This window comes from Salvelinus fontinalis, chromosome 34 (assembly GCF_029448725.1).
Source record: "Salvelinus fontinalis isolate EN_2023a chromosome 34, ASM2944872v1, whole genome shotgun sequence".
NCBI lineage: Eukaryota > Metazoa > Chordata > Actinopteri > Salmoniformes > Salmonidae > Salvelinus > Salvelinus fontinalis.
Genome location: NC_074698.1, coordinates 1867861 through 1880545, shown reverse-complemented (window position 1 = coordinate 1880545; position 12685 = coordinate 1867861). Strand labels below are relative to the sequence as shown.

Genomic DNA, 12685 nt, shown 5'->3' with positions numbered 1-12685 from the left:
ACTGTGTTAAACAAATAAATATATTTTATATTTCCGATTCTTCAAAGTAGCCACCCTTGCTTTGCACACTCTTAGCATTCTCTCAACTAACTTCATGAGGAATGCTTTTCCAACGGTCTTGAAGGAGTTCCCATACGTGCTGAGCACTTGTAGGCTGCTTTTCCTTCACTCTGCGGTTCAACTCATCCCAAACCTTCTCAATTAGGTTGAGGTCGGGTGATTGTGGAGGCCAGGTCATCTGATGCAGCACCATCACTCTCCTTCTTGGTCAAATAGCCCTTACACAGCCTGGAGGTGTGATCTGGGTCATTGTCCTTTTGAAAAACAAATGATAGTTCCACTAAGCACAAAACAGATGGAATGGCGTATTGCTGCAGAATGCTGTGGTAACCATGCTGGTTAAGTGTGCCTTGAATTCTAAATAAATCAGTGTCACCAGTAAAGCACCCCCACACCATCACACCACCTCCTCCATGCTTCACAGTGGGAACCACACATGTGGAGATCATCCGTTCACCTACTCTGCGTCTCACAAAGACATGGCGATTGGAACCAAAAATCTCAAATTTGGACTCAGACAGATTTCCACCCGTCTAATGTCCATTGCTCGTGTTTCTTGGCCCAAGTAAGTCTCTTCTTCTTATTGGTGTCCTTTAGTAGTGGTTTCTTTGCAGCAATTCGACCATGTAGTCCTGATTCACGCAGTCTCCTATGAACAGTTTATGTTGAGATGTGTCTGTTGCTTGAACTCTGTGAAGCATTTATTTCGGTTGCAATCTGTTAACTCTAATAAACTTATCCTCTGCAGCAGAGATAACACTGGGTCTTTTTTTCCTGTGGCGGTCCTCAGAGCCAGTTTCATTATAGCGCTTGATGGTTTTTGCTACTGCACTTGAAGAAACTTTGAAAGTTCTTGACATTTTCCGAATTGACTGACCTTCATGTCTTAAAGTAATGATGGACTGTCATTTCTCTTTGCATATTTGAGCTGTTCTTGCCATAATATGGACTTGGTCTTTTACCAAATAGGGCTATCTTCTGCATACCTACCTTGTCACAACACAACTGATTGGCTCAAACGCATTAAACAAGGAAAGAAAATCCACAAATTAACTTAACAAGGCACACCTGTTAATTGAAATGCATTCCAGGTGACTACCTCATGAAGCTGGTTGAGAGAATACCAAGAGTGTGCAAAGATGTCATCAAGGCATAGGGTGGCTACTTTGAAGAATCTCATATAAAATATATTTTGTTTAACACTTTTTTGGTTACTACATGATTCCATATGTGTTATTTCTAGGGGTGAAACGGTGCATGTATTTGTATTGAACCGTTCGGTACAGGGTCCACCGTGCACAGGTTCGGTACGCACTGCGAACCAAACAATATATTAATCATATATTACAGCTAGGGGGAAAAAAATAAATGTATATATCATCGTAAAAAAAAATATTGCATTAATGGCTGCAATCCCGCTAACGGGATGATATGACAACAGCCAGTGAAAGTGCAGGGCGCCAAATTCAAACAGAAATCTCATAATTAAAATTCCTCAAACATACATGTATCTTATACCATTTTAAAGGTAATCTTGTTGATAATCCCACCAAAGTGTCAGATTTCAAATAGGCTTTACAGCGAAAGCACTACAAACAATTATGTTAGGTCACCGCAAAATCACAGAAAAACACAGCTATTTTTCCAGCCAAAGAGAGGAGTCACAAAAAGCAGAAATAGAGAAAATGAATCACTAACCTTTGATGATCTTCATCAGATGACACTCATAGGACTTCATGTTACACAATACATATGTTTTGTTCGATTAAGATCATATTTATATCCAAAAACCTCAGTTTACATTGGCGCCATGTTCAGAAATGCCTCCAAAATATCCGGAGAAATTGCAGAGAGCCACGTCAAATACAATAAATACTCATAAACTTTGATGAAAGATACATGTTTTACATAGAATTAAAGATACACTTGTTCCTAATGCAACCGCTGTGTCAGATTTCAAAAAGCTTTACTGCAAAAGCACAATATTCAATAATCTGCACAATAACCCGCCAAATTGTGCAGTCATCAAAACTCATAAAAAGCATGCAGGGTTCAGAAACATGTTTAAAGTGGTCGAGCCGCGCTTCACTATTCCTTCCCGTACACATTTTGCCCAGACATTAATACCTGCCTTATACAACAAAATAACAATTTAAGAGCGAGTTTTCAGAAATGCGGTCTGTTGCTCTAACAGACAGTTGGACGTCTAGAGCTACCTTACGGCAGAGTGGGAGATAAAAAGTCAGGTCCTTCAAACACGTCCCCCTGAGAGTGGTCACACCAGTGTAAACTTGGGGGAAGAGCTGAGGGAAGTAGTTGCAGTGTGGAAGTTGGAGAGGGATAACGTACCGATTCCTGTGACCACTGACAACGCTAGAAATATTGTAAATGCAGTTGCACTAGCTGGACTGGGGCCACAGATAGGATGCTTTGCTCACGTTATTAATCTAGCATCTCAAAAAGCAACGCCATTGAATCCAATCTCTCGCCTCCTAGCAAAGATCAGGAAGGTGGTATCCTTCTTTCATAAAAGCACAACTGCTGCACATGTTGTCAAGACAAAACAGGAGATGCTGGAGCTGCCAAACCACAAACTAATCCAAGATGTCCCTACTAGATGGAATTCAAGCCATGACATGGTTGAGAGATACCTTGAGCAGAAAGTTGAGGTGTATTCTACACTGACTGATCAAGCTGTGAGGAAGAATGTCAAAGATATTGTGACTTTGACAGTCTTAACTAGCAGAGGAAGTTATCAAAGTGTGCAAACCTCTCAAAACAGTCACAACACTGAAATGCACTGCGAACATTCCATCAGTTTCCATGGTCCTGCCTATGAAAACAATGATCCTGAAATCAATGGTGGCATCTGATGAAGATGAATCTGCAGTAAGGGATGTCAAGACTGCTATCAGAGTTAACCCGGAGCCTAGATATGCTGACCCTGGTGTCCAAGACTTCTTACACAAGAGCACCTCTTTGGACCCCTGGTTCAAGTCCCTGTTGCACCTGGATGCTTCTGCTCGTCTGAGAGTCTACAATGAACTCACAGCAGAGATTGTGACCAATATACAACAGGTATTGTATTTATTTAGTTAAATGTGACATAGACTGCAAACTCTCCTTCCAGACTCATATCAAACATCTCCAATCCAAAATCAAATCGAGAGTCGGCTTTCTATTCCGGAACAAAGCCTCCTTCACTCACGCCGCCAAACTTACCCTAGTAAAACTGACTATCCTACCGATCCTCGACTTCGGCGATGTCATCTACAAAATAGCTTCCAATACTCTACTCAGCAAACTGGATGCAGTTTATCACAGTGCCATCCGTTTTGTTACTAAAGCACCTTATACGACCCACCACTGCGACCTGTATGCCCTAGTCGGCTGGCCCTCGCTACATGTTCGTCGTCAGACCCACTGGCTCCAGGTCATCTACAAGGCTATGCTAGGTAAAGTGCCGCCTTATCTCAGTTCACTGGTCACGATGGCTACACCCACCCGTAGCACGCGCTCCAGCAGGTGTATCTCACTGATCATCCCTAAAGCCAAAACCTCATTTGGACGCCTTTCCTTCCAGTTCTCTGCTGCCTGCGACTGGAACGAATTGCAAAAATCTCTGAAGTTGGAGACTTTTATCTCCCTCAACAACTTTAAAAATCTGCTATCCGAGCAGCTAACCGATCCCTGCAGCTGTACATAGTCCATCTGTAAACTACCCACCCAATTTACCTACCTCACCCCCATGCTGCTTTTATTTATTTACTTTTCTGCTCTTTTGCACACCAGTATCTCTTTTTGCACATGATCATCTGATGATTTATCACTCCAGTGTTAATCTGCTAAATTGTAATTATTCGATTTATTGCCTACCTCATGCCTTTTGCACACATTGTATATAGATTCTCTTTTTCCTACCATGTTATTGACTTGTTTATTGTTTACTCCATGTGTAACTCTGTGTTGTTGTCTGTTCACACTGCTATGCTTTATCTTGGCCAGGTCGCAGTTGCAAATGAGAACTTGTTCTCAACTAGCCTACCTGGTTAAATAAAGGTGAAATAAATAAAAAATATATATATTTTTTTTTATTAATTAGTGATTTAACAATGAATTATAAAGTAATAATTGTAATTGTCATAATAGCGTCTGATATATATTTCTAACAACAAATCATATTTTTAAAGCAACTTCAGCGATAGTAATTTTCATCTAATTTAATTCTGCAGGGTCAAGCCACAGATACCACAGGAGCCAACCCCTCTCCAGAGACGGCAGACGACAGGGGTTCTCCTCCAGAAAAAAAGTCTGCCATGGCTGAGCTTTTTGGGGAGTTGTCCACGACCCAGAAGCAGGGAACCAAGCCAAAGGTCAAGGTCATAGAGGAGGAGGTGACTTCATAGAGGGAAGTGGACTGCATCCCCTGGATGTTGATCCACTTACATGGTGGAAGACCAAAGAGTTAATAAACCATCATGTTGCCATGTTAGCAAGGCGCTACCTGGCTGTGCCTGGGACCTCTGTCCCTAGCAAGAGGGTATTCTCCACAGCGGCTGACATTGTCACAGCAAGCCGATCTGTGCTCACTGCAGATCATGTGAATAGACTAATCTTCTGAAAGAAAAACTTGAAAATCTGATAAAAATGTTTTTATTTTCTTCAAGTAACCATTCTCAAGTGGTCCTATTTGTTTAAGGCACTGCTATGTGACTTAATTTTGATATATGCTGCTGGACTATGCACTCTTGTTGAAGTTCTGTTTGAAATGACTATTTTATTTAATGTTATAAGGAAGGCACTGCTGTTTTTTGTTGTCCCTTTGTTTCCATATGCTCCTGGGAATTCAAGCTGCCCATGTTTACTATTATGATAAATGGAAAATCTAAATACAAATTACATATTTCTCAGGCATTTATTTTGTTGATGTATCGAAACCATGACACCACTAACGTACCGAACAGTGAGTTTTGTGAACCGTTTCACCCCAAGTTATTTCATAGTTTTGATGTCTTCACTATTATTCTACAATGTAGAAAATAGTAAAAATAAAGAAAAACCCTGGAATGACTAGGTGTGTCCAAACTTCTGACGGGTAAATAAAATATTTATGTTTTTAATTTTCAATACAATTGCAACATTTCTACAAAAATGTTTTCACTTTGTCATTATGGGGTATTCTGTGTAGATGGGTGAGAAAAAACATTTAATACATTTTGAATTCAGACTTTAACAACAAAATGTGGAATAAGTCAAGGGCTATGAATAATTTATAAATCAAATATATACTGTACATATTTTTGTTGTTGATACTTTCTGAAGGCACTGTATCTCTGTGTAGAGGCAGACACACAATATTGCTCAATATCATGAATAGTAATTGTTCACAAAGTTAGTGGCACGCTGTGACAGCAGAAAGTGCTCGGTTAAAGTCTATAGCGTTACCATTTCGTCTTTATATTAAAATTATTGATAGTCTATACCAAAAAAACAAACATTTGGAATACAAAGCTCTCATCTTTCAGAAATCATGTAATGATGGCAGACAAATCTATTTTGCCACAACAGAGCCCCTTATACAACCCAAACCAACACATTCTGGAGAAAATATTACACAATGGTGTCTCTGTATGTAGCCTCTCAGTCTAAAGTTTGTTCTCCCTCAGGAAAAGGAAAGGTATTCAAATGTTGATTGTGGAAATAAAGTCACAGAAGAGGACCAAGCAGAGAGAGCGATGACAAGCATCGAATAATCCATTGTAATAAGGAGTTGGAATAAGTGTCAGTCAAAGTTCAAGCCAGAGCAGCTTGGGGTAATGTTAAAGGAATTTAATTCCTATATGTTATCAACCAATTCAATTAAAACACTCTGCCCATACATAAGAATTTGTAAGATACTTATTAACATAAAATGGACAGAAACCAGTCTCAAAATCAATCAATCAATAGCGTTTATTCTCGAGAGTACTGATCATAGTACAATTTACATCAGGTTATATAATAAAACTGACGTCGTAGGTTTTAAAATGTCCTTCCTCCTCTCGGATACAATGGCAGTACAGTTAGCGTTCTTATTTTGTCTGCCACCTGTTAAACAATCTGCAACCAGCCCAAGGTCTCACCCCTCCCTGGGTAGAGACAGAATTTCCTGTAAGAACACATCATTCCAGCCTGTCTGAAGATAACTCCATTCTTTCTAACAAGGAACACATTATATTCAGCATTATGATTCATAGATTTATTCATCCATACAGTAACATAGTAGTATTCTGTTTAGTTATAATTCTAAGTCAAATGTATACATATTTGAGTCATTTATTCATAAAAATCCCATAACAGGTAAAGAAAAACATTCTTGGTCACCCCTCGTCAATTGTTTTTTTGTTGTTGCAAAAATAAAGCTCCAGCTTTTGAATCATTGTAAGAAATTAAAATCTAGGTTAAGACACACTGAAGGACAGAAACATTAGAGAAAATGTGTCATGTTAAACCATTGCGAAGTAAAAGCAAGAATAACACATTTTTAGATGTCGGACACAACAAAAAGCATAATTGACAAGCATGATTAGAACCCATACACTGTGTAAAAAGTTAGAGCCCATAGCATCGTAATGGGGTTCAATCTCAATCTTTACTTGATTCTTGCACCCTTTCACCTCGTTCTCAAAACCCATTAGACAAGAAGGTCCATAGAGAGGTACCTTGGACCTACTACTTCATTACAGTTGAGAAGGAGGTAGGGAGATAGGATGCTGGGAAATACAGGATTGTTTTGGTTGAAAGAGCTGACCCTTAATCTTTCTCTGGTAACCTACCTCTGGTTGCAGTGTGTTGAACTCCACAGGTGACTGCTCCCCCTGGTGGTCAGAGCTCCTCCTACACAGGCAGCACAGGATACACTTAAAGGTCCTTCTCATTTCCTCGTCCAGGAAGGAGTAGATAATAGGGTTAACCAAGGAGTTACACTCAGCCAGGGTCAGACAGTACTTCTCATAGGTCATGGCATGGCTGTCTTTACCCATGATCCCATCTAGCAACAGAGTCATCAGGCCCGGCGTCCAACATATGACAAACACTCCTAGGGAGAGGAGAGAAGCCAAGGAGGAAAACATGAAAGGATATGCCATAACCATGCCATTCACTTGTCAATTAAAACAAACGATTATGTTCACCCACTACCTTACATTAAAATAGTATGTTTGTTTTAGAGAATTGCAAAGTTCTGGAAAAAGGTTAGGTACCTTTCAGCAATGAGTAAGTTGTAAGTAGGTTTGTGCATGGAATGGACATTTTTTGAGAATAGAAACAGTCAAATAAAATGGCACGAGTGTTAAACAGTATTCGTTTCATTAGCATCACATCCTCTTGGAAGTGTACCTTCCAGGCCAGTTCCAGATCACACTCCCTCACCCAGTACAATAGAGATAGTCTTCATGAGATTGACGACAGTCTCATTGTGCCTCAGATGGTGGGAGGTGTGCTGAGACATCCGTTTACCCTGACGTCTCACGTAGACATAGATGCGTGCGTACACAGCCACCATGACAGAAAAGGTGAGCAGGTTGAGAGACGCCCAGAAGATCATATACCTGGAGCAAAAAAATATTTTGCCCTTTTTCTTTGTAGATTATGATCATTTGTCTTTTTATTTTAACTCAACATCCTGAGACACAGACACGTTAAAAGCCAAGGTCAGCCAGCCACAGTGCAGAAGCGCCCTTGGAGCAGATTTAGGCAAGATAAGTGCCTTGATCTAGGCTAGGGCACAACGGCAAGAGATGGCAACTAGGATACTTGGACGCCAACAACCCTCCAGTCCATTTGCCTGCTCACTCTTGACCAGGGGTCATATGTATCAAGCATCTCAGAGTAGGACTGCTGACTTAGGATCAGCTTTGCCTAATAAATAACATTATATGGACAAGGGGGACCTAATCCTAGACCTAGCTGATTACCTGTGGCTGTAGAGCGGGGCGATGATTGAGCAGTTGCTAAACTGGCTGTCACGACTTCCGCCGAAGTCGGCCCTTCTCCTTGTTCGGGTGGTGTTCGGCGGTCGACGTCACCGGCTTTCTAGTCACCACCGATCCATGTTTCAGTTTCGTTTTGTTTTGTCTGTATTACACACACCTGGTTTCAATCCCCCTATCATGTTCCCTATTTACCCCTCTGGCATACATTTCTGTTCTGTCCGTGATTGTTTGTGTCGTTAGTGGTTGTTGTATGTGCTAGTGTGTTTTTATTATTCCTATTTGGAATTTTGCTTGATTTTTGAGTAAACTCCGTTGTGTTGCTCAAAACCTGTGTCCTGCGCCTGACTCCGCTACATCTCTGCACACAATCGTTGACACTGGCACTCACAGTTCCACCCTATGGAGGGGACCAGCCCCATGATGATAGCCCCTGCCCAGATACACACGATCAGCAGCACCACACGCCGGTTGGTCATCTTGCTGTGCAGCTACATAATCATAATAAAAATAAACGTATAACACAATAACGTATAACATAAAGCAGCTCGCCTTGCCTTTAACTGCACACACAGAACTAACATCAACAACATTCATGATAGTCTTTCATGGTTGAGGAGAAATGGACTACTTCTCTTCTAGCCTTTTTAAGAAAAATGTGTTGAAAATGCCTAACGACTTGTATAATCTATTTGCATACACTTCAAAAGGTATGCACAGTACCAGTCAAAAGTTTGGACACACCTACTCATTCAAGGGTTTTTCTTTATTTTTACTATTTTCTACATTGTAGAATAATAGTGAAGACATCAAAACTATGAAATAACACATATGGAATCATGTAGTAACCGGACTTCCAGTGTCGGTCGGTGATCAGTGGGTGAGGATGGTGTTTACAGTAAATGGAAAGAGAACGGGCTCGTGGGTAGGTGTCAGAAAGAGCAGAGAAAGGTGACAATGGTGAAGGTGCATAACGATGGAGGAATTCAGATATGTCATCGTTTAAGCACTATCCCCAGAGTTTTTAAACTACAGCGTACGACATGGTTTAAATGTGCCTATAAAATCAGCACAATCTACTTGCAGCTAGAATTGGAATCATGTATACTGTGCTAATGCCGATACAGAAAATTAGTAATGGAGAGCATTGTACAATACTGCGAACTTAGCAAATGAGGTGTTTCTGGTAAGTACATGGGGGCCGCCATCTTTATGCACCTTTGCCATTGGAGAGAGCGAGCGAGAGCGAAAGAGGCGGGTGGGGAGATGGAAGGGCTTGTCCAGATTTTTCACTCTTGCTTTGTCCACAAGACAACAGAAAGAAAACAGTTATCAGCTGAACATAAGAGTATGCCAGTGGAAAGGAGGACAGTAGCAAGTTACCCAACTGTGGTTTGTGACTACTATGATTTCATATTATTGCCAATTCAATTGCAGAACTTCTATTACCGATTTGGTAATAATTAATGAACATAATATCTGTAAAAACACTATAACTAATTGATAGGTCTACCTTTACTTGTTACTTCTGTGAACTTTCATTATCCTCCCTCATGAGGTAAAGAGCATAGAAAATGTCTTAAAGATGTGGGTTTTTGTTAATGGTATTTCAAAAACTTACAGGAGGCAGAAAAAAATATCCTGAACTAAATATAAGTGTTGATAACTTTCTAATAACTTTTAAGACTTTTTCTGGTAAATGTTTTCTAAGACCCCTTTTCAATCTGACAATAAATCAAAGCCTTTGCTTATTTGATTTATTTTTGAATGGAATATGGTTGAAACATGTATGCATGCCTTAATAAAAAAAATATATATATTTTACATGGAAATTACCACACGGTGTATGGATCTGTGCAAATCTTCTACATTAACCACTTTTTTATTTAAAAGATTAATTCACGCTGATTTGAAAGTTAAGGGCCACATATTTTGAAAACCATTTCGAAGCGATGATTATGGAAGTTTCTAAACGTTAAAACATAGCCTCGTAATTGTAGTTCACACGGACCCAGCCATGGGCAAAGCTAACCACTGAAAACCCCTATACAGAGCTAACCCTTCACCTAACCGTAACCTTATGTTAGCTAATCCTTCCCCTAACCTTAACTCTTTTAGCTAACCCTTCCTCTAACCCTAACATTTACCCTAACTCCAAAACTTATCCATAACCCTAACCCCTAGCCTAGCTAACAATAGCAAGCTAGCCAATGTTAGCCACCTAGTCACCTACCTAGAATTTGTAACATATGAGTTTTGCAAATTCGTAACATATTGTACGTTACCAAATTCATAACATATATGAATTGTAATTTGTAACTAATCGTACGAAATGGGTGATGGGCATCCTGTTGATAATGGGATATGGAGAAGGGTGAGCCGGTCAAGGATCGATTCAGACAAGGTGGTAAATTGTATGACAAGCGACAGTTTAATTTAAGAGTAAAGATATCTGGTACAAGCGTATACGGACTCGTTCATTTAGCTCATAAGGAACCTCCAGAAAAAGCTCAGATAACAGAGTGCATAGACATTTTATACAGCACAGAAAGTAGGTTGAGTCTGGAAGTTCTGGTCCCCTGGTTGGTTCTGGACAGGTTGTTGTCTTCTCAGATTGGTCCTGATGAGCTGGGCGTCATCCTTCTGAGTCTTGCAGCAAAAGTTCTTTGTTACCAAATGTTCAGCTAAGCAGAAGATTTTGTGTGTGCGTAGATATTCCTGTTTTAATCAGTGTTTATGAAAGGTTTACGTCAGCCCTCTGTCCTTGGGTATGTGTGTGTCTCAGTATTTCGTGAAATGCAGACCCAAGCACCCTTTTCTTATCAGTGTTTATGAAAGGTCTGTGCCAGCCCTCTGTCCTTGGGTGTGTGTGGGTCTCAGTATCTGCTTATGAGTTTGTGAGAAACCCTGTTTTGAAAGAAGTTAGTTATAACAACGTAATAGCAATATGCTTGTGTTATTTTAAATGGTATTTATTACAAATCCCCCTCTTCACGTCTCATAAGAGACGTGACAAAAGCTAGGACAAAAGCTATAAATGGCAAAATTAGAGTAAACTTTATCAGAAGATAAAGTTTTGATTCCCCCTCTTCACGTCTCACAAGAGACGTGACATAAACTTTAAGCGAATCCAGGCACAAGAAGGGAAACTTTTTCCAGAAGAAAAAGTTTTGATTCCCTCTCTTCACGTCTCACAAGAGACGTGACATAAACATGGGATCAAGCAGGAGTAGTATATGCAGAAACTTTCTTGAAGAGAAAGTTTCATATGCCCTCTCTTCACGTCTCCTAAGAGACGTGACATAAACTAGAAAAAGGTAAAAGCAGCAGGCATGTTGTTGTCCTCAAAAGATGGAGGGCCTTCATCCCCTAAAAGAGGAAACATCTGGGAAGGGCTTGTTGGGTCAATGGCTTTAGATATGACCCTAGTGGTGAGTGAACGAATGCATGGTATGCAACAGCAACCACACAAAACCAAAATGGCTGCAAACACTGAGATAGAAACCAAAATTGAGGACACCAGGGTTTTATATTTCCCAAAAGCATCCATCCAGGAATCCCACATGGAGGTATCTACACCAGAATGGGATTTCATTTTACCATTAAGAGTCCTCAAGCCTTCTAAGGCAATGGTCAGGCTACCATCAGTGGCGGTGTTGTTAGGTATAAAGGTGCAACACTGTTCACCAAACATAGAGCATACACCTCCCTTCTCAGAGAGTAGCATGTCTACTGCAATGCGGTTTTGGAAGGCCATCAAGCTGGTAGCCGCCAATTGGCCATGTACCGCCTCAAAGTCTTGCTGGGTCCAATTGCCTAGTTTTTGGACATTGAAATGGATATAGTTGATCCTGTCAACATTTTTATTAATGGTGCACCACCAGCACACTGATGATTCAAAACCGGCTGCAACCTGGTCTACTAGTTTATACTTATCTGGCACCCCCCTAGGGACTCCTATGGCGTCAATATAGGTGGGGTCTCCAGGATCCACTCCTGTTGATCTTTTGGACCGGGATAAATCCCCGTCCCTCTCTACACGGGCCATCAGGTCCTTTACTTCCATAGGATACACTGAAACAGGAAGAAGCAGAGAGACAAGAGCACAAAGACCAGTGGCATTCCCTGGCAGGCAGTCATATAGATGATTTCCTCCACACCACCACCAGACATCAGCTCTAGACACAGGTTGGAAAGGGGCATTAGGATTATGGGTGTTATTACACCATTCATAAGGTAATGCTCCCAGCATTGGAGGGCCAAGGGACATATTTATACAAGTAAAATTAGCCCTGGCAACCCGAGAAGAAAACATCGGGGCCCATCTGATACTTTTAACAATAGGATAAACCTTGTCCCACATAGAGCAGTTGGCAGTTGGGTTGTCATGCTTCATAACAGGAAGCAGACGTACATCAGGTAGGGTAGCCGGTACAATGCGTAGGAGTGGACGGGCTCCCATACATACCACACAGCTCTGGTGGGTGGCCTTTCCAGCTTCCTCAGCCAATAGTAGCCAGTTATTTGTAAGTCCCGAGACCCCTGTAGCTGTAAGGATAGCACCGTCAAGAGCAGGCGGTGCTGCAAGTAAAATAATAGAATTATTCTTATTACCATTTTCAGTTACAGCCTGTGCTTTTGTGTCATCAATATAA

At 40.8% G+C, this 12685-nt stretch overlaps 1 protein-coding gene across 1 annotated transcript; it reads right to left on the bottom strand.

The window, feature by feature from the left end:
- Positions 1-6495: 6495 nt before the first annotated feature.
- On the bottom strand, positions 6496-12233 carry LOC129833897 (lysophosphatidic acid receptor 1-A-like). Its single transcript, XM_055898735.1, has 7 exons — positions 12191-12233; positions 11953-12104; positions 8388-8521; positions 8016-8051; positions 7471-7649; positions 6876-7138; positions 6496-6510 (listed from the first exon to the last, which is right to left on the bottom strand). The coding sequence occupies exons 1-7, from the start codon at positions 12231-12233 to the stop codon at positions 6496-6498; spliced, it is 822 nt and encodes a 273-aa protein (XP_055754710.1).
- Between the last annotated feature and the right edge of the window lie 452 nt (positions 12234-12685).

What these genes read in the sequence shown, in the direction of transcription:
- LOC129833897 (XM_055898735.1), bottom strand. Translation starts at nt 12,233, where the DNA reads ATGCCCCTTTCCAACCTGTGTCTAGAGCTGATGTCTGGTGGTG. An exon ending in AGAGCTGATGTCTGGTGGTG is followed by an intron (nt 12,105 to 12,190) that starts GTGTGGAGGAAA and finishes TTCCTGTTTCAG; the next exon opens with TGTATCCTATGGAAGTAAAG. An exon ending in GACTATCTCTATTGTACTGG is followed by an intron (nt 7,139 to 7,470) that starts GTGAGGGAGTGT and finishes TCCTCTCCCTAG; the next exon opens with GAGTGTTTGTCATATGTTGG.